A 21,611-nucleotide genomic window follows, 5' to 3' on the forward strand; every position below is an offset into this window, starting at 1 on the left:
GTGGGATCACATCTATTACAACCTCATGTACAAATTGAAAAGTTTTTTTTTTTTTTTTTGTTTTTGTTTTTGTTTTTTTTTTTTTCGCCTTAAAATTGTGTAAAGAGGCTAAGGCGTGCGTTCTACTCCTACTCCAACCCTCCAACAACATTCCTTCTTCTTCAAGTTTTCCCTAAAATGCCATGTCAATATCTGTTATTCTAGGGATGCCCCACTCGTTTTAGCCCAAATTAATTAACATACTAATTTTAAGAGCTTAATTATTGGTGAAAAGTGCAAGAGTTGGAATAAATTTACTGATTTAGAGATAAATTAATGTTTACATTAAAATTCTTTCTAAATTTATATGCTTAACTTTACTTTTTATTGAGTATTTAGACCCTCTACTTTTAAACCCTTCCTTAATTATAATATTAATCAACAAAAGTTTAATGAATCAGAGTTATCTGTGAGTATAAAAGAAATCAAACCAAATATATTTATGAACTTAAAGATAAGTCAATTGATTAAAGCATATATGATTGATTTAGAAGTTAGATGTTAAAATTCTTCAATCCAAGGTTAAAGCATATACTGTTTTTAAAAAAATATTTTAATTATTTTTCCATGTATATGATGAGACTGAGATGCATAAAAATAGATGATGCCGGGAATGCTCCGAAGTATTACTTGTAAAAAAATATATCTTTGAAATATTATACAAACTATAACTCATTAATTTCTTTGAAAAAAAAACATCCACACAAAACCCAAGAAAAGGATTAAAAAAAACCTCAAAGAAGTCAAAGAAGACACTAGAAGGAAGACAAAAAACTCTTTTCGTAAACCCTAAAACTTGAGTTTCTAAATACCTCTAGATTGAAATTTACTTTGATGTTGGTATGCCTTAAGATAATTACTAAACTTAACATTTGTTGTTTAGGTAAAAAAGTTTAGTAAGGTGAAGAAATGGAAGAAGAAAAATTTCTAAATGTTAAGCTTGAAAAGACTTAAATGAACCCATGTGGGTGTTGGTTTAAGGGTTAAGCGTTCCTAAACGCTTTGTGAAATTTTAAGAATGATTGAAGGAAAGGAGGTTAGACGTGGAGCTTGGAAGGAGTAAAGGAGTAAGTGAAGAGTGAAGGAAAGTGTAGCCTGGGTATGGGACTAGACATTGGCCATAAGGACTTGTGGTTAGAATGAGTATGGCTAGGAGGTGTATGTGAGCAAGTCATGGGAAGCCTTGCTTAGTGGATAGCATGAGGCATGAGGGGAAGTGTAGCATGCATGTGGATGTGTGGCTTAAAGTGACCTGCATGTGGATGTGTGGCTTAAAGTGACCGAAAGGAAGGTAGGCATCTCAATCGCATTATTAAATTGGATATGCATTAAGTAGATTAATTAAATTTTAATTATTGGATTATGTGTCTATATAATAGGCTTAAGACAAAACTTAGTGGCCTGAGCTGCCAGATTTTGGTGTGAGGAAGTCATGCAAAGAAAAGTATAAATAAGGGATAAAAAAGAGGAATTCGGTTTGCCCAATTTACTCATGTAAGGGAAGAAATTTTTCAACCAAATTGAAGCATGATCTATGTAGCCATGGCAAAATTCTGCGAAAAAGCTATTCAAATTTGGAGGAAATCCAAGATGGTCTTAAGTTTTTGGGCAAAAGCCGAGCAAGCTGTGAAGATTGGTGAAATTTGAGCTATCTGGAAGGAATTAGAAGCTCAAATTTAGAGGTAAGTAGGCTTAAAGATTGTTTAAGAGGTTTATGGAAAGAAAAATTGAATTAAATAGGTTGGAACTAGCATTTTGAGTACTAAAGTGGAATTTAAAAATTAGGTGTCTGGAGGGAAGGCTATTGGCCAAAGGTTGAAGAAGTTAGGTGGGGAGTTGGTCTGTCGATAGGGTGTCTTGTGTGTGTCAGCTGAACGCAACACATCTAATGTACGTGTAACAGCGCCCAACTGTGTGATAGTGACAGCCCTCGCTCACCCACGTTTAACGCCAGTTGTTTGTTGCTCGATGCCTAGACACATAATCGTTCGATGCCCAATCCGCGCATCTTTTATGCCTAGCGCACATGTGTGTTGCTAGCCTTATCACCCATCTAAAGGCTCTGTGAGCGCGCCTAAGCACCTATATGCATGTTCTAGTGCCTACATCTGGCCTAACAGTGACCCTAGCTGCCATGGGCTTGGCATTGGTCTAACTTTGAGAGTTTGAAGTTGATAAACAATTTTTGAGCCATTAAGGAGTGCTTTGGACTTTAAGCTATAAAAGTGACTAAGTAAGGACTCAAAAAGAGGTTTAAGGATTAATTAGGGATTTAAGGAGTAAGCATAAACATTGAGATTTACTTAGAAGTTATCAAGCTTAAAGGATATTCAGAAGTATTAATTAAAGGATGTTAATCTATTTTACAGACCAAACTGAGATTGGAAAAGCCTACAAACCATGGGAGTCAAATAAGTATCCGTGATTTACAAATGATTTAAAATGATTTCCTTTAATATTTTCAAAGCATGGTTTTACTTGAAATGAAATGGTTTTCTGATAAAGTGTGCCATATTAACCATATGTTCAAAGCTTGATGTCCTAATGTTTCTGAAGTTATGTTTTAAGCATGATTTCTCTCTCAATAAGTTGTTTACTTCAATTTATGCTGGAAATGATTGACTTAGTATGAATTTCATATACTATCTCTACAAGTGATATGTTCAAGCATTGATTTCACAAGATGAATTTTCCTAGCATGGTTTTAAGTATGATATTATAAAATTACCTATTCCTATGATATGTTATTTATGAAATGATAACTGAGTTTGTACTTAAGCACTGTTTTATGTACCTTTCCTTAAAAACTCCTGACACTCAAGGAGAAGAAGTTATCTGGGACCTTGATGCTTAAGGAGATGAAGGTACCTGGAAAATTCAGTCAAACATATAATATTGGTCTTTGGGACCCACCTTGGCACACACATAGGCTTTAGATCGTGTGCAAGGGTGCTTAGCCTTTTGGGGGCATTTCTACGTGCACGTATGAGAGTTATTGATGTTGAGTGTATTGAGCTTACTCTACCTCAACCAAGATTGAAGGGTACTAGTTATGGAATGATGCATAATGAGATATAAGTATGTTATACTATGTTTCCAGGGTTTTCATGATATTTTTTTTTTTATGAATTGATGTTGTCAAAATCTATTGATTTACAAGCATGTTTCATAAACCCTGAAGTTCTGAAAATATATTTGATTTATAGTGGTTTCTTTTAACTTAAAGTATATTTATTCATCTAAGTAGTCACTCACTGAGCTTCCCAGTTCACGTTTTTTATTATAAATGTTTTTACTCTCTAGGTAGCAACCGAGTTCCCGATGTCAAGCTTATAGCTATCATCTACCAAACCTAACCAAAGATCTCAAATAACCCAAAAGCTTTTTAGGTATATATTATGTATTTTGTTGCCCTGAAGTCATGTACATATTAGTTGGGTTGAGAACCTTGTTTGTAAATAGGTTGTAAATATTGTTGTATGATGGTCCCACTTATGCTACCGGAGTTCTGAATGCTTATAAGGTTTTAATTACAAGTTGTGTATATAAAGATATAGATATATAAACTTGTTTACCAGGTCATTCAGGAGCAAGGAAACTGGTTATAAGTATTAGAGGGGCAATAAGTGTCATAAGAGTATTAGGATCTACTGTTTTCACATCCCTTCCCAGGTTAAAAGAGTAACTTGGAGGGGGTATGACACTTTTTGATTACTAAGGTTTTAAGTCTTAATTACCTTAATCTTTATTTGGTCTTTAGGTTTTAAAATGTTACACTTTTATGATAAGTTTTAAGTTTATTTTTCATTTGATTCCTATCTAACTCAATCTAAATGTTACATATTTACTAATTTTAATTTCATTTGATCCCTAGATTTTAATACCTTAAACTTTTACCCTTGAGTTCTTATTAATGCTCACTTTAGTTTCTAGTGTTAATTTTCTGTTGAAGAAATTGGTACAAAAGGAAGAGCGACAATCTTGGAAGAAATAAACTTTTATTATGAATGTACAAAATTGGACACTTTTGAGAGAATACTTTTTCACTCTCTTAAGACACACTTACTCACTTTTCACTCTATGTTTCTTTCTAACTCTCTTGCTTTTTTTTCTTCCTCTCTTCGCTTGCTTGGCTTAGAAATGGAGCTACACTTCCTATATATAAGCATGAGATCCTTAGAACCTAAGCAAGAAGATCTCTTAGATTATTCTGGGATTCTAAATAATTAGATATTTCTTAGTTTATTCTTATCTAAAGGAATTCTTTAGAATTTCTTAAACCTAAGGTTGTTCTAGAATATTTATAGACTTTTTCCTTTGAGATGTTTATTCATACTGTTGGGATTGGTGTCCTAATTCTCCCGAAGTCTCGTTGTTTTGTAAAGATACACATTGTTCATGAATAAAATAAATGTTATTTAATTATGACATTTACTCTTATCCAATAAATAAAACTCCTTAGTTATCTTATGTGAACTTAAGCATGTATAAGTGATATACAAGTGGATCATGCCTTAAGTGATAACCTAAATCGGTCTGTAGTATAAGGATTAAGGTGAGATACTTGATCCTGGTAACACTACGGATACGACCTGTTTTGTAGAGGTTTGCAAGTGTCGTAAACTACTACATATGATAAATCCTAACCATTCATGTGGAGAACGGGGGTGTCCTATACAAAGAGATATAAGACCTGGACCACGAGATGACTAGACTCTATATATAACGTTGTTGATACTAGAGACTTGCATCTCACCTAAATGACCATAGGTGACACGACTTCAATCCTGAGTGTTTTGGGAACTCCTGCTTTTTTATGCTTATTTTTATGAAGTGGAAATATGGATGATATGCGATAGTGAAATTGTGTTGTATACTCAAGTTTCCTCAGTGGAATCCAAGTGTAAATTCCACTGAGTTTCCTGGTAAGTCCAAGGTCGAACTCAGGGACTTGTGAAAACAGGTTGCGTTGGTAATTTTTAGGAAGACTTTGCGGTAACCAAATAAATAAATTGTTGGTTTGTTGTTGATTGCGTTAATGAGAAAATAAACAAATGCAGCGGATTTGAGAAAATTCAGTTGTGTGATAGATGCACTGAGTATGCGATGAACGAGTTGGGAAGATCTTTAGCTAGCGTTACTTAGGAATGCGTTAGACTATGCGATCATGCTACCACCATGCACAGCAAGTCATTTTCTAATGAAAATGCGATGCTCCTAAGTCTAGGACGCATGTGTTGAATACAAAAGTGTCCATAGAGCTTATCCCTAAGTCTCTACTCTTGTCCTATGTGATGATGCAAAATGCATAAAAGCAAGGTGACCACATATAATCATATACTATTTTAGGATGCATGCGATGCGTTGATAACAAATAGTGCTTATTCCTAAGCTCCTATCTCTTGATTATGCATTCTAATTTTGACTCTCCCTAGCCTAGATTCTAACCTGACCTCCAAGCCTAGATCCTGTCCTTAGACTACCTCTTGAAATATCTCTAATGGACGAATGAAGCATACATATACAAAGATAATCACATAGAGTGAAGATTCCCTAGTTGTGCTAGTTAAATGCTTCTCAACCCATTCAACTAATTTAGCTACTCATGCATGAAATAACAGAGAGTGAACAAATATAGAGAATAGATTCCATTTTGAAAATGAGTGGAGTACAAAAAACAATGGGAAGTTAAAGATAGAGAGCCTAGTAACAATTCCTGCTGACCAGGCTTTTATACTGTATATCTTTATTCGGTTCTAAAGATGTTCCCGCTTCCGCAGGCGTCGGCCCTCTCTCTATCCTTGAAGCTTCTGGTGCTCTCCCAAGCTTACCAGAACGATCTATCGGCAAAACCTCCTCTCTCGCGTCCGCTTAAAACGAAAGAAAACTATGAACAAGGACGTAATGAAACTTCGAACTAAGATGGTGAACCCCTTTTCTGAAGAATGCCTCTAGTATTTATAGAACATCCAATGTGAACGACAGTTTCTCTCTCATGATTGTACAGATGGGATGGCTTTAATTCCTGACTGATGTGTCGATATTTGTCACCAAAAAGCTGAATATACTTGTGATCGTTATCGACTATCAACTTAATTCGGATTCGACTGTCATCAGCTTTCTGTCCCATCGCGATTAACCCAGATGCACCCACCATGTTCCGCTGACCAAGTTGCGACAATCCTTTTTGGTTGAATGTTTGCGAACACAATCATCGCAAAGACTTGCGGTGAAGTTGCGCTCGACCAATGATTTCCTATGATTGGAATTCTTTCATTGCATCAACGCATATTCTGCATAAAAACACAAAAATCAACTATTTCTATGCGATGAATGCATGCGATCGCAATATTATCAAATTGATGCTTGATGGACGCAATTTAACATGTTTTATCAATGCAATCCAACATTGTTTAAGAACTTAGCACTATGATAATGTGCATTTCTGCCCGTTATCATACCCCTAAATTTAAAGAATGTTTGTCCTCAAGCATAAGCTAAAGATTCCTTTAGCAAGTCAATCGCAATATTCTTTTCCTAGATTTCTCAAGGATACTTCGTTCAAATCCTACATACCAAAATTTCCTTAAGTCTTGTTTAAGTCTCCTCTCAAAATATTTCTAAGACCTAGGGATCGCAAGTTTAATCTTCAAAAGGACTTTACTAAATTCTGGAACATCGCATGATTTATTTCAAAAAGAAAATTTTCTACCGGGGTGTCAAATGATTTTATCCTTGCATATCTCTTGTCATTGTTATTTTTTTCTGACCTTGCGCTGATCCAAGTGCATTGCCTCGTTTTGGCTTGCCCCCACGGGTGTCATGCGAACATCCAACTATGAGCAATGCACTCTTTCTCAGACTATACTCATGCCTACTTGGCAGTGGAGTTACGGTCATTTATTTATGCGTTGATCCTGGTGACTTACTTTCATTTTGGCTTGCCCCCACGTGTGTCATGCGGACATTCAACTACGGGTAAGTGCCTTTCACAACTCAACTCTTATCAACATGGGTTTTCCATTGCATTGATAGTGGAGTTGTTATTCTTTGGTCGAAAATAAATACCTCACCCCCAAATTTAAAATGCGGCAATGCTCTCATTGCCAAAAGATTGAAATGAGTCATGCGATGTTCTTAGAATGCGTTGTAAAGAGAGTTTGAAAGAAAGCTAGTAAACCCCTAACTTCTAGAAATATTTCATGAGGTGACTATCTTAAAGTTAAGATGACTCTAGTATATACGAAAGAAATAGAAGCATGTTTTTCATCATTGAAATCATACTTGACAAAGAGATAACATACGGTAACTTACTAAATTTATCTATGTCAAATGATTGCGGTAATCAAAGAGGATGCGGTGATAAGACTTTTAAAACTAAAATGACTGTGAGCTGGGAACTCAGTCCACAATATAGAATTCACTCCTTTCCCGAAGTAGGGATAAGTAAAGAGATTGCTCCCTTAAGAGCTGATTCCGAGGCTTGAACATAGTGGCCACAGGTTCTCTGTGGAAGAGAAGACTCAGTCATAGTAGAACTATGACTTATGTTCATTAGAGGGATTAATGGTACTTAAGGAGACAGATGTAACTATAGGGGCATAACGGTTATTAGCCCAACTATACTTACGAGCGATCTGTGAAAGCTTGTCGCCCTACTAATTGGTTAAGATGGACACATAATATATCTGTAGTATAGAGAGGTCAACTGTCGGTCTTTAGTAGAGTGTCTGGCAGTTAACGGATGGTGGATCCTGTGACTAAAGAGTTTAGTAAGTTATTCACGTACCGTTGAAGCTTTGGAGTTACAGGTCCATGAGGTCCTCTTGGTAGCTTGGATACAGTTGAGGATCAGTTCTTGGTGTTGATTTGAAATGTTCAAATTGACAATAGGTATTTTGATTATATATGATATAATCGGTATGATGTATAAGATACATCTAGTGGAGGATTGATGTAAATGAGATTTACATTAAGTACCATGGAATAGAAAAAAAAAAAAACTATGGTTTATATTTTTCATGAGATGAAATATTAAGACTATAGGTTATAAATATAGTACGATAAGTGGTATCATTTATGTTATAATAATATTATATTATGGATAATTAATATTTTTTCTTTTAAATAGACAAAGTAGTGGGTGGTTATTGGATCATGGTAACCGTGAGTTTAAAAGGAAAAGTCGTTTCCTATTTTCAAAAAGAAAGTTTTACAAAAGATTTGAAAAGGATTTTGAGTTTTTTCTTCTCGCGCAAAGAAACTCACGGGTCGTCAAGTAAATACGAATTTATTTAAACGAACGGTTTGGCGAGCTAAACGATCGTGGCAGTGTTTTACTAAATGATCGCATAACTTGCTAGACGATCGTTGGCTCTAAGCGTAAATGATCGATGGTAGAGTCTGTACGGCGACTTCAGACCGAGCTAAACGATAGAGCTAAACGATCGCAAGAGTATTTGCTTATGACGATCACAATAGCTTTATCTAAATGATTGGGCATCGACCTATTACGATAGGTCTCCGCCATCTCCCACTGCCCAATCGTGTACGCGATCGTGTGTTTCCTCTGTTTATCTGCCTCATACCAAGTGAATTAGAGCCCACCTCTTAGATTCTCACACACCGATGAACACAAGGTCGCCTTATTGTGGTGTCAGACTTAAGTCGACACCATTGAGGTTTTCTGAAGGACGTCGTGGTGTGTGGGAGGGCGTTCGTTGTTGCAGAGGAGTTCTGACCGAGGACATCATTGAGGATGAGCACGAAGTGTTCGTTCTGTGTTCGTGTCGGTATTGCGGTCGTTAGATTGGGCATCGAGGTTTGTTTTTGTTCGAGCGTTCATGCGCCAATGGAGCGTGGAGACGTTTCTGCCATTGTTTATACAGTTTTCCTTTGTTCATTTGAGTGATGTATTCGATGCTGTATATTTATCTGTATGGTTTGAATAACCGGCGTTGTTTTTATATTCGACTGTAAATATATGTTCATTTCATGATTGTTAATTGGAATAGTCTTATTCTATTGCTCATGAAAATCTCGAGTCCGATTTCCTTCAATTGGTATCAAAGCTAGATTTATTTGATATTCCAAATTACAGATCTGAATCGAACGCATTTTTAAATCGAGTGGTGGTTTTTGCATTTGTAGTAACCGTTTTTCTGCATTTGTGATGATTTGATGAACGTTGTCGGGGTTGTTAAATTGCCTTTTTTGTTAAAGCTTTCAATATTACAAAGTGTTAATTGTAAGGGCCCTTGTGTTTTTGGGCGAAATTAACTTTGAATCGAGTCTGTAATTTGAAAGTTGAAGTTCGTCGAGTTGTTCGTGATGAAGCTTTGGCGCATGGTGATGCAGTTCTCAACGAGAAGAGAAGACTAAACGTTGGTCGGATCTGTAGCCTCAGGTAAACAATCATGGGGATTTAACTAAGCGATCGTTTATAGATTTTCTTCTAGACAATCGTGTAGTATTTTCTAAACGATCGTTAGCTAATGCTAAGCGATGGGGTAATCGTTTACCATATCGCGTGGTGTTGGTTGTGCGATCGCGTAGGCGCTGGGGGTAGACGATCGTAGTGGGAGCATGCGATGCTCTTCGTTTAGTAGAAGGCGCGCGCTAGATGATCGTGTAGTTAGCAAGCTTCATCGCTTAGTTACTACTTATGCGATCATGCGTATGTGATATGGAGGCGCTAGCTAAATGATCGTTTAGGCGATGGTGCTTCGCGGCATCGTAGTCGCTTAGACGATCGCAGAAGGCGAGCGTTGAGTAGAGCGCGCTAAGAAATCGTGTACTTCAGGCTTCATCGCTTAGTAAAGGTACACAATCGTGTAGTAATAACTAAACGATCGTTTGGATTTTTTTAGACGATCGTATAGTGAATGCTAAATGATTGTTTAGCTCTGGGAGCATAGGTAAGCGATAGAAGGAAGGGTTTTCTTTATTGTGTAGACGATCGCGGGGTGCTTAGTACACAATGGATGGTTGGAGAAGCGATGCTTTGCTGAGCGGTTCAAGACCCGATTCGTCTGTTTGACTGGAGACTCCTTGTCTTTGTAATAGTTAGCTTTCCTTTTTGTGTTTTAAGGCAATTTTACCTGGTTCATCAACTTTTATTGCTTATACATGTGATGTATGGTGCTTATATGCCAAAATATTTGTCATATAGTTAAAAACCCACCTTAGGTTGTGCAATTATTCATGCATCATGTATTATAAATGTTATAATCAAGCATGAAAAAATTACTTATAATCAAGTATGAAATACATTAATTTGGAGGAAATTGAATATAAATATGATTTATATCTAGTAGAGGAAAAATACTATGATTAATATATGATATTAATTCATAGGTTATGAATATGATGTGATGATATTCATTTTCTATTAATTGGACGGTTAAAGGAGTAATAGGACGGTGTCTCTTCTGTTTTCATAATGGATGAGTAAGTTGAAAAATCACTTTAAGACGCTTAAATAGCTCACAGTGTGTTAAACATTGGATGCGCGGACATTGTGTTGAAGAGTGTCATCGTTTAGCAAAACCTGTGCCTATACGATAGTGCTTGAATGATCGCTTACCTATACAATAGTGCTGAGCGATCGCTTAACAATTACACCTGCGCGTGCTATTTACTAAATGATCATTTACCTTTTCCTAAGCGGTCGTTTAGCGTCCGATATTTATTAAACGATCGTATAGACGATCACTTACCTTTTTCTACATGATCGTATTTTTCACCTAAACGATCAAGCATTTTATCTATATGATAGACGAGCCTATCTCCCACTTGCTTGATCGTTGTATACGATCTCCCTTCCTCCTTCCTTCTACCAAATCCAAACAAAGCCCATCCTTTGGATTCTCACTCTAAGAATACTGAGGGCTCTGAGTGGTGGTTTCGTCCTCCGTTTCCTTCTGTTTGTGTGGAGACCGTTCGAGGTAGACGATTGGATTTTCCTGAGCGATTGCTTACCGTCTCAGCGAAAGCGAGATTTTCTGTGAAGAATAAGTCTTCAACTGGTATGATCTCTCGATCTCTTATTTATTATTCCTTTGAGCATGTCAATAATTTAGCATTATGAATGCATATTAGTATGTTTGAATACATGTGAAAATTTTGTCACAATAAATTGGAAAGATCCACTTCCGCTCGTAGGTACTCTTGAATAAAAGTTCCTTCAAGGTCTTGTTAAGGTAAGGAAGATTAAGCTACCTATCAACTGGAGATGCATCGTTGAGTCTACAAGATCTTTACCTTCATGCATGCTGAACTTTTTGTTAACCTCCATTGGTGTAGATATTAGCTTGCAGTCACTCATGCCATACTTCTACAGAAGATCCTTTGCAAACTTTTGTTGTCCAAGGAACAATTCTTTTTCTGAGCGTTCCACCTCTAATCCAAGGAAACACTTTAGTTCTCCAAGCTCTTTCATTTCAAATCGGACTAGTAGATTCTGGTTTATTTGTCAAACTTCTTCTATATGGTCTCCTGTTATGATTAGATCATCCATATAGACTAATATGATTGTGACCTTTAAGTCTTAAGCTTTGACAAATAAGCTGGAATCTGCTGGAACTACTACAAAGCCACTTTCAACTAGAAACTTTGCAATTTTCCTGTACCAGGCTCTTGGTGCTTGCTTCAAACCATATAAAGCCTTTCTTAGCTTGCAGACGTAGTCATGATGAGTTTAATCCTCATATCCTTTTGGTTGCTCCATATATATTTCTCGATCTAGCTCTCCATTTAAGAAAGTATTCTTAATATCCATCTGCCATAACTTCCATCCCTTACTAGTAGAAAGTGCTAATAAGACTCCAACAGTGGTAAGCTTTGCTATAGGACTGAAGGTCTCATCATAGTCTAAGCCATATTGTCGAGAAAACCCTCGAGCCACCAGTCGAACTTTGTATCTTTTTCCCATCCTATCTACTTGAGTTTTAATTTTGTAAACACATTTACAAGATGTGGATTTAACATCTTTAGGCTTCAGCACCAAGTCCCACGTTCAATTCTTTCTTAATGCATCAATTTCTTCTTTCATGGATTTTCTCCATTGGATATTCTTTGACGCTTCTTCGTATGTTGTTGGCTTCTCAAATGTTACTAATGTTGCATTCACATATCTAGAATTAGGTTTTCTTAGTCTTGTTAATCTCTATAATTGTGACTCTTGATTATGTACTCCATTTTGCCAAGGGCTTTTTGTTCTTAATTGATTTTTATCGTCTTCAATGTTTTCTTCTTCTATTTCTATTGGAGCTTGTTGTATTTGACTTATTTCTTCTTCTGGTTCTTCTTTGAAAGTCTTCTCATATTTGGGTGCCTTTTCTAATTCGGGTGCCCACTATGATGATGCTTCATCAAATATCACATTCCTTGATGTATAACATTGTCCATTGATAGGATAAACTCATCTCCACCTTTGTCTTTGGTTGTCATATCCAACAAAGATGCACTTGATTGCTTTCTTGTCAAACTTTTTTCTCAGATGATCTGGTACAAACACATAACACACAACCAAAGTCTCGAAAGTGTCCAACTATTGGCTTGATATTCAGCAACCTTTCATAAGGCGACTTGAACCCAAGTCTTTGTTGGAGAAGTCTGTTAACCACATGGATTGTTGTTCTCATGCATTCAGCCCAAAATTTTCCTACCACATTATTTGCATGTAACATACTACAACATACTTCTACAAGATGTATATTTTTTCTTTCCATCACTCCATTTTGTTGTGGAATGTTTGGACACGTCAATTGATGGCGTATCTTACACTTTTGCAAGTATTGCGAGAATTCATTAGACGTATATTTTCCCTCGTTATCTGTACATAGGCATTGAGTTCTCTTTCGGAATTCATTTTGAACTTGTTCTTTGAATTCTTTAAACTTTATAATTGTTTCAGACTTCTCTTTCATAAAGAAAACCTAAACATACCTGGAGAAGTCATCAATAAAAGTCACCATGTAGTGCATACCACTGATTGAAGATTACTTGATAGGACCAAATATGTCAGAATGCAACAGCTCCAATGATTATTATGTTCTAAATTTGGACTCCTTGAATGGCAGTTGATATGCCTTTCCATATTGGCAACCAGCATAAACCATGTCTTCTTTGATATCAAGTTGAGGCAGCCCTTTAAGCATAGGCTTGTTTATCACCATTTTCAATTTCCTGTAGCTAACATGACCAAGTCTTACATGCCACAAATCTGTTATTTCATTCTTTCATGTCTTATTCACGTAGGCGGTCTCTGCTACATTACGTAGATGGAGTCCATTCTTCGCTCTTCTCTCAATGACATACCACTAACTTTGAGATTATGGTACACTTTGACATCGTCAGGTCCAAACACAACAAAGTTACCTGTTGATGTCAATTTAGATATTAACACTAAATTCTTCATTCCAGGCACATAAAATTCGTTCTCTAGTTCCACTTAATTGAAATTGAAGCAAGGCATTGTCATAATTTTGCCAACGTGGGCTATTGGCAACTTTGAGTTGTTGTAGTTACAACTCAGCTTCCTTTATACTCAGATGTGTTTTGCAGCTTCCTCTTATCTCCTGTCATATGGTTTGAGCAACCTAAATCAACAATCCAATCATTTTCATAACTTACCTCTTCCGCATAGAGAGCCAACACTTCGTTCTTTACCATATTGGATGTGGACTAGGGGTTGAGATCTATTGTTGCAAAGCATGCCTCTGCATACCACTCTTTTTCACTAATGCTCTCAGCCTAGAAGGTGACTGCGTTGCTTTCTGCTGCCTTTTTATTTCGACGACAATCTCTAGCATGGTCTATCTTTCTACAGTTATAACATTCACCTTTTTTTCTATTTTCATGACTTTGATTAGTTTTACTAGCTCCCTCTACTTGAGAGCGTTTTGGAGTTTCTTCATCTATTATTTATCCTATTTTCTTTTGATATTTTAAATGACCTTTTCTTTGGCCACTAAAGAGTGCTTCTTCCTTATTGCTCTTTAATGTGACCTCTGACATTTGCTTAGCTAATACTTCTTAACTGGCAAGCATATTTTCTAGATCAATCAAAGAAAGTTGGACCGCCCAACCTTGAATAGTAATAATAAAACTTCTATATTCAGGTTTAAGACCATGGATAATAATTCTCCTCATTCTTGATTTTGAAAGAGCGGAAGTAAAATCTAATTCACAGATTTGGATAATAATTCTCCTCATTCTTGATTCTGAAAGAGTGGAAGTAAAATCTAATTGAGAGATTTCACGACATAGAGTTTTTTTTTTTTTTTTTATTTATCTTGGTGAAGTATTGGTTGATAGTCATCTCCCTTTGAGCAATTGACAGGAGTTCGTTCTCTAGAAATTGCAATCTTGCATCATTTTTCTTTGAGAAAAGTGAGGCAACATGTACCATGCTTTCTTAGGCACCTTCATTGTATTGATATGCTTCAACATTTCTTCATCAACTATAGTCTTAATTGCAAACATGGTCTTACTTACCTTGATATTCCATTTCTTAAAGCAGCAGCATCCGCAGGTGGATTGACTTCACTGCCTCCCACAACATCTCACAAGCCTTGGCTTTGGAGATATGACTTCATGCATGTGGACCATGTTTTATAGTTCTGAGCGTTGAGCTTTTTTATTCCTCTAACAACTTGAAGGTCACCCATCATTTTGTAGTGATGAATGCACTATACGAATAGCTGTGTCCCAGACAATAAGCTTCATAGCCCCAAACTGTACTCGATCTTCAGAAGCCCCACCATAGCAAGCTATGCTAGCTTGGCTCTGATAGCACTTACTGAAGAAATTGGCATAAAAGGAAGAGAGACAATCTTGGAAGAATGAAACTTTTACTATGAATGTACAGGGTTGGACACTTTTGAGATAATACTTTTTCACTCTCTCAAGACACACTTACTCACTTTTCACTCTAGGTTTCTCTCTAACTCTCTTGCTTTTCTTTCTTCCTCTCTTTGCTTGTTTGGCTTATAAGTGGAGCTACGCTTCCTATTTATATACATGAGATCCTTGGAGTCCAAAAAAAAGGATCTTTCTAGATTATTCTTGGATTCTAAATATCTAGATATTTTTTGGTTTATTCTTATCTAAAGAAATTCTAGAATTTCTTAAACCTAAACTTGTTCTAGAATATTTATAGACTTTTTCCTTTGAGATATTTATTCATACTACAACATAGTTCTAGAAAAAACTAATTTACATATATATATGTCATATGGTACATACTTTAAGAACCTTCTAGACTAGTCAATGTTGCTATATATTTTAACAATTTCCATTAACAAATTTAAATAGTTATGAAGTTAGTTCTTATTGATCCATTTTAATAGTGATGAAACACCAATTGACATTATTTTAATTATAATTAATATATTTCTTTTAAATTAATTAATAGCACTAATATCAAGAATTTAAAACAAGTATTCACTTATAAGTGTACAAATTGAAGCTTAGAGACATAACTAAAATAACTTAGAGACTAAATAGAAATTAAGGGTGTGTAAAGTATAATACTCTTAAATTTATGTACCAAAGAGAAATTAGGACATAAACTTAAGGCTACGCGAGTTTTACATTTAATCTCCTAAGCCAAACAGAGTGCAAAATCATATGAAAAGCATCAAACCTCTTAGCCGGTCGGTTCAACACAAAGTGTTTCCTCACAGTCCTCAAACCTTCCAGAAGTTTCACATACTTTTCCTCCGACACGCCCATCAAAATCTCTTTCAACCTCGGAATTTCCGACACACTCACTTGAATCGAAAACCCCTCCCATCTCAACACATCGCTGAACGGCAAAACGTACCGCTCCGAAATAATAACCGGCACGCATTCCGCATAAATCGCCTCCACGATTCTCGGACTCGCCACCTCGTACCCGCTTGGGCAGAGGCAGAATCTGGACTGCAGCATTTGGTCGTAGTAGTCGAGTTCTTTTGGGAGGTATTCGTACACGAGGATATTGGTGTCGGTTCGGTTTTTCCAGTGGTTTAGGATTATGGGTCTGATTGGACCGTGGAGGCCGCCTGCGAAGAAGGCTAGGTGGCGACGGTGTTGTTGGTGTGGCGGCGGAGAGAGGAGTTTGGGGGATATGTCGCCGTCGTAGAGGTGGATCTCCGGGAGGCTGACGTCTTTTTGTGGGTTGAAGCCTTCGGAGGAATTGGCGTTACAAAGGACGCGGATGGATGTGTTGTATAGGAATGGGTTTCCTTCTGTTGCTATTGGACCCTGTTCATTCATGCAAAATAAAATTTTAATGAAGTCCAAATTCATAATATTTTCTTCACGCAATATTATTTAAGAAAAAAGTTTGAATTATATTTTTGTACTTGAATTTTGTAGGTATCATTATTTTGGTCCTTCGTGAAATAAAATATTCATTCGCTTAATATTTGTTTTAGTTCTCTCTCCAAAGTTTTGATGAAATAAGTAAATTTGTGTTTGTTATTGTTGTACCTAATATCTCTATATCAAATACATACTTTAGTCAACCTATATGGTTTTGATGCATGTCTATGTCACCAAGCACAAGCTAACATACAAAGAAAAATATTGGGTATATTGATTCACTCATCTTTTTTAATCCAGTTAAATATTTAATTATTGTCACGTGAATTCCTTTTTAATAGTATTATTTTTTTTTTATTTGTGATTGAAATAAATACATGGAGACAGAGTCTAATTTGAGTTAACATGAATATATATTACTCATGGACGCTACATTTTCTCAAAAGAAAAAAGGAAAAAAAAAATTGAAAAGCCACATTATATCTTATCTAAAAAAAATATTAAGTCAAAATACAAGTTTATACATTTCTAATACGTCTATGCACTTTAAATTTTGCCTTTAACAAAATCCTTGAATTTTTACCTTTTAAATCATTAACCTATCCAATATATTTTTTTTTTTATCTACCAACACACACATAAACAAAAAAAAATATTATTAAAATTTAGGATTTTATTGGATAGAATATTCAGAATTATATTAATAAATTAATTTGTTTTAAAATATTCAAACACCTCAACAATTTATTACATACAAAATTAGAAGTCTAGAGACCTAACGATTAGCATTAAAAAAAAAAAAACAGAGAATCTATTAGACATATTTGAAAGTTCAGAACCGACTGAAACCTCAAAGCTTGGAACAAAACATTATAATTTTAACAAAAAATTAATTTCAAAATAAAAACTATAAATATTACTAAATCCATTTTTTGTTAAAGTTTTAAGAATTATAATAAATATATAGTTCGAAAAGTTGAGTATAAAGAAATAGACCTTTTTAAGATTTCAAAGATAAAGAATGAATAATAAATTAAATTATTAGAAGAAAATGAAATTAAAATCAAAGAGCAAACTGAACCAACTAAACTACATCATTAAAAAATATAAAAAAAAGCAAGATAACTTTGTAGAGAAGAAAAGAAGAAAAGAGTACAGAAAAAGAGAGAGACGACAAACCCAATCATGGCATGCAAGGATGAAATGGTCAGCTCCATTAGTTTTATTCCAAAACGGGTACTTCAAAGACACCACCCGCACGTAATCGCTCACAAACATTCTTAACGGCGTTTGATCATAGCTTCCATCTTTATACAAATACTTCACCATCCAAGCCACACTAAACGGCATAAACATAACATGAGCCCCACTCGGATCCACCGTCCTGAACCCGTTTCCCCCATCCTCCATTTCATGTATGAACCTCCCTTCGATTGTGTATATGTTTTTACACGGCCCGTCATGTGTTATCGGCAATTCTCCTTCTGGGTACACGTATACTTTGAATCTTCTCTCCATTTCCACGTAGCTTCTGTTATAATTTTAAAACAAAAATGGTCCATTATTATTCCATTCATTTCGGTGCTACATGCGCTGTAAAAGCTGAAAATTGTTCATCATTGTTTTGGTTTTGTGAGTTGTAAGGGAAGTCTATTATTGTCGTTGTTATTGGTTGATAATATGTGGATTATTTTTGGGTTAGTGGGTTAGAGATAATTAATGGATTATTAGAGAAAGAAATAAAGTAATGAGTAGAAAAGGTGTGGATTTCACTGTCGCAATTGAGTAATGTGCAATTCTATTTCAGAAAAAGAAAATTGGAAATGAGTGTGTGCACTTAACACGCCTAAAGTCCGTTTTGGGTCAGAGCAGTGTAGAGTAAATATAAACTCCACAACCGGCTTTGACAAGAACTACTTCCCATTTAATGATGGTAACCTGGCTGTCATTTTTACTCACTACTAAATAAATATATAAGCAATTAGTCTATGTTATATGGACTCCGACATAAACATAGTTATACCATAATTCATACGTTACAATTATATAATAAAATTTTAAAAATCAATAATTAATGAAATTTAAATAAAATTACTCAATAAGACCATTGAATGTGATTCGAGATTAATCTATATATTTTCTAATAATGATAATAAAATGTCTTTAAAAAAACAATGACATTAAGTAAATTTGAGGTATCTTTTAAGATATTTTTTTTATACATTCAATGATGAAAAATTGTACTACATTATTCTCGTTTTCTACTTATTATTATTATTATTATTATTTATTATTATTATATTTCTTTTTAAAAAGGTTAAGTTTGCTTCCCTTGCATGATAAGTATGGAAAAATCGCAATTAACTCTTAACTTATGGAATTTATGACGAAATTGGCATGATTACGAGCAGGTTTATAGGTTACAACGTAAAATGATTAATAATTTTCCTTTTTTCTTTTCAAAAGGTGAAAATTCGTTAATTAAAAAAAACGAATCCGAGTAAGAATAATAATACTCACTGATAAAAGGCACGGGGGTTGTGATAAACTGAGAAAGAAGGAACGTAATCGACGGTGGTGGATAGGTTGGAGTCACTGGCCGCTTTGCGAATGGAAGCCCTAGCCTGAGCGAGCCCTAGTTCGAGCTTTTGTTCTCGACTCAGTCTAGTTTTAGCCACTTTTCTCTGCGAAAGATTTACATGCATCAATTAAATAATTAAGATTAAATATGTATACACGTAATTAAATTGGTTTTGGATTTCTTACCAGGCTAATTACGGGAGGAGAATTTTGTGGGAAGTGAAGGGCTCGGAATTGATCGGAAATAGAAGGAAATCGGTAATTGATGAGTGGAGGTTGGTGAAATTTGAAGTTGGAGTAATTGTGTAAGAAGAAAATTAGAAAGATGAGGAGAATGAAAACGGAAGAGAATATAGTGATGGGTTGGTGAAAAAGCTCCATTATAATAAGGAGAATTTTTTGGATTGTTGTTCAGTGAAGGAGACCGGCGTTGAGATGGGATATATAATAAAGCCTTATGAACTTTCCATAAACAAAATTTGGAGCTTTATGGAAATTTTAATGGAAGGCAGTGGGAGTGACTTATAAGTTGTAATTGACTTGACTCTCACTTCACTACGAACCAGACTCGAGATCGTATCCCATGGGGTGCTTTGGCAAATCCCCAAAATGCCCTCCTCTTATTTACTTTTCTCTTTCTTTTTTATTTTATTTTATTGTTCTTATTAATATTATGGTAAATTTTGAACATCTTGCCGTAGAGATTTGTGTGTGTTTTTTTTTTTTTTTCCCTTTCTTGAGTTTTACCATGTGTAGAATGCATAATAGGGGAAATGGGGGAAATATTAGTTTATTATAGCTAGTAATGAAGTTAGTATCAATTTAAACTTTGACTTTTAACAGTATGCCAATTTACACTTTTTATTATGTTTCATTAAAAAAAATGTCTTGAATACATCAATTTAGACTTTTAGTTATATTGATACAGAAATCAAATCATGAAACAACGATGCTTAATTTTCAAAGGGAAATAACGATAAATCTATTTGTTTGGGAAAGAAAGCTTGCGAGCAAAACTAAAAAGCAACCTTCACCTCAATGTGGCAAATGTCAACACTACAAGAATTTTTGTATTTTTCGATGAAACTTTTCTTGACGCTTTTCGAGAAAGGTTGCTTTTCCCGCTGCCAATATTGGCGTCAAGAAAAAATGGTTTTCTCGACCCAATTTTCTTTGCTGTCGAGAGAAATGAGATTTTTCAACACCATTTTATAAGGTGTAGGGATAAAATGGGCGAGGAAGATTTTTTTGGGCTCTATCTCAATACTAAGTTGACAAGGATCGGGAGACATCATTTTTTCCGACACCGTTCTAGCGTTGGGATATGGTCTTTAAATGTGGGTGGAATTTGAGATTAGATCTCCTGACGGTTTTTCATGAATCGCTAGGATATGGGGCCTATCTCGACACCTTTTTATGGTGTTAGGTGAGGATTTTTAGGGTGTTTGAAACACTCTCCCCCTCCATTTTCCCATTCACACCCTCAACCCCCTCTTTCCCTTTCCCCTTTCTTCTTTTGTATTTCACATACTCACTGCCGCCGCTCACCCCACTAGACCCCGTTGTGTATACGTTTCTCTTTGCATGCTTTCTACCGAAGGTTTTCCGTGGAACATCTTCTTCGAAAATATGCTTCCATTTACAACAATAAAATCTATGTGTACTGTAACGACCTAAGTTCAAGAGGGTACATGAATGAATCGATATCATATCTGAATGAGAGGGATCCTGAGGACATGAAAGTATGGTTAAGAAAAGCTTAAAAGAATTAAAAGTTATTATCTATACCAACAAGGTTCACTTTCCTTTTCGGTAGCTCAATCATAAGAACTTCAAAGTTAAGTGTGTTTAATTTGGAGTAATCTTGTGTTGGGTGACCTCCTGAGAATTTTAACTAGGTCACAAGAGAATCTTGAGCTTGGGGTGTTACTATTTGAGTGCTTCCTTTTATTTAAAGGCCTAGGATTCCTTTTTTTTTGGGCCTGGGGTGTCACCATTTGAGTGTTTCTTTTATTTACAGGCCTAGGATTTCCTTTTTTAAAAAAAAAAAAAAAGAAAAAAATTAATTAAGTGGTTGTTTTACTCTTTCCTAAAAAGAGGTAGGGTTAAGGGTTTGGTAATTGTTTTAAATAGGGTCCTTGGGTAACGTGAAAAAAAATAAAGAAAAGGAAAAAGAAAAACCTTTCTTCTTCCTCTTCTCTTCCCACCAACCGCCCGCCGCCCTCTAAAGGTTTTTTTTTCTTTTTCCTTTCCGGCCGATCTTCTTCTTCCAACTGCACGAGGAGCCGCTGCAGGTCCAGCCGCTCGCAACCGCACTTCATCTTAGCCATCGATTGAGTCTGTGTTCGCAAGCCGCCATTCTTCCTTGTCTGTCAACCTGAAGCCACCGTCGATTGCAAACCAGCTGCGCCCAAACCGGCCCGCCGACCCAAAGCGACAATCGACGAATTGAAGTCGCGAAGCCGTGTCCTTCTCTCTGGACCACGTCATCCTCCCCTTCCACCAGCCGCCGGTCTTAACCCAAGCATCATCCGTCAGTCTTGGCACGACCAATTCTGGTTACCATCCGTTACGAGCTAGTAGGGGGACCTCGCGGACTTACAGATCATGGGCTCCAACGATCCAAAATTGATTGGCTAAAGTCATTAGACCAAATTAATCCCCATTCGTTAACTAAAGGG

At 35.8% G+C, this 21,611-nt stretch overlaps 1 protein-coding gene across 1 annotated transcript; it reads right to left on the bottom strand.

Annotated features, from left to right (window-relative positions):
* Positions 1 to 15,463: 15,463 nt before the first annotated feature.
* On the bottom strand, positions 15,464 to 19,415 carry LOC120076355 (probable glycosyltransferase At5g25310). The gene is made up of 4 exons (XM_039030164.1): positions 19,117 to 19,415; positions 18,871 to 19,034; positions 17,530 to 17,881; positions 15,464 to 16,290 (listed from the first exon to the last, which is right to left on the bottom strand). Exons 1-4 carry the CDS (start codon positions 19,309 to 19,311, stop codon positions 15,622 to 15,624), a joined length of 1,380 nt encoding a protein of 459 aa, XP_038886092.1. The 5' UTR covers positions 19,312 to 19,415; the 3' UTR covers positions 15,464 to 15,621.
* Between the last annotated feature and the right edge of the window lie 2,196 nt (positions 19,416 to 21,611).

Source organism: Benincasa hispida, chromosome 4 (assembly GCF_009727055.1).
Source record: "Benincasa hispida cultivar B227 chromosome 4, ASM972705v1, whole genome shotgun sequence".
NCBI classification, from domain to species: Eukaryota; Viridiplantae; Streptophyta; class Magnoliopsida; order Cucurbitales; family Cucurbitaceae; genus Benincasa; species Benincasa hispida.

Excerpts from the sequence above, each read along its gene's own strand:
- LOC120076355 (XM_039030164.1), bottom strand. The coding sequence starts at position 19,311 with ATGGAGCTTTTTCACCAACCCATCACTATATTCTCTTCCGTTTTCATT. Across the intron at positions 19,035-19,116 it reads CTCCTCCCGTAATTAGCCTG|AGAAAAGTGGCTAAAACTAG; the intron begins GTAAGAAATCCA and ends AATCTTTCGCAG. Across the intron at positions 17,882-18,870 it reads AACCCCCGTGCCTTTTATCA|AAGCTACGTGGAAATGGAGA; the intron begins GTGAGTATTATT and ends AAATTATAACAG.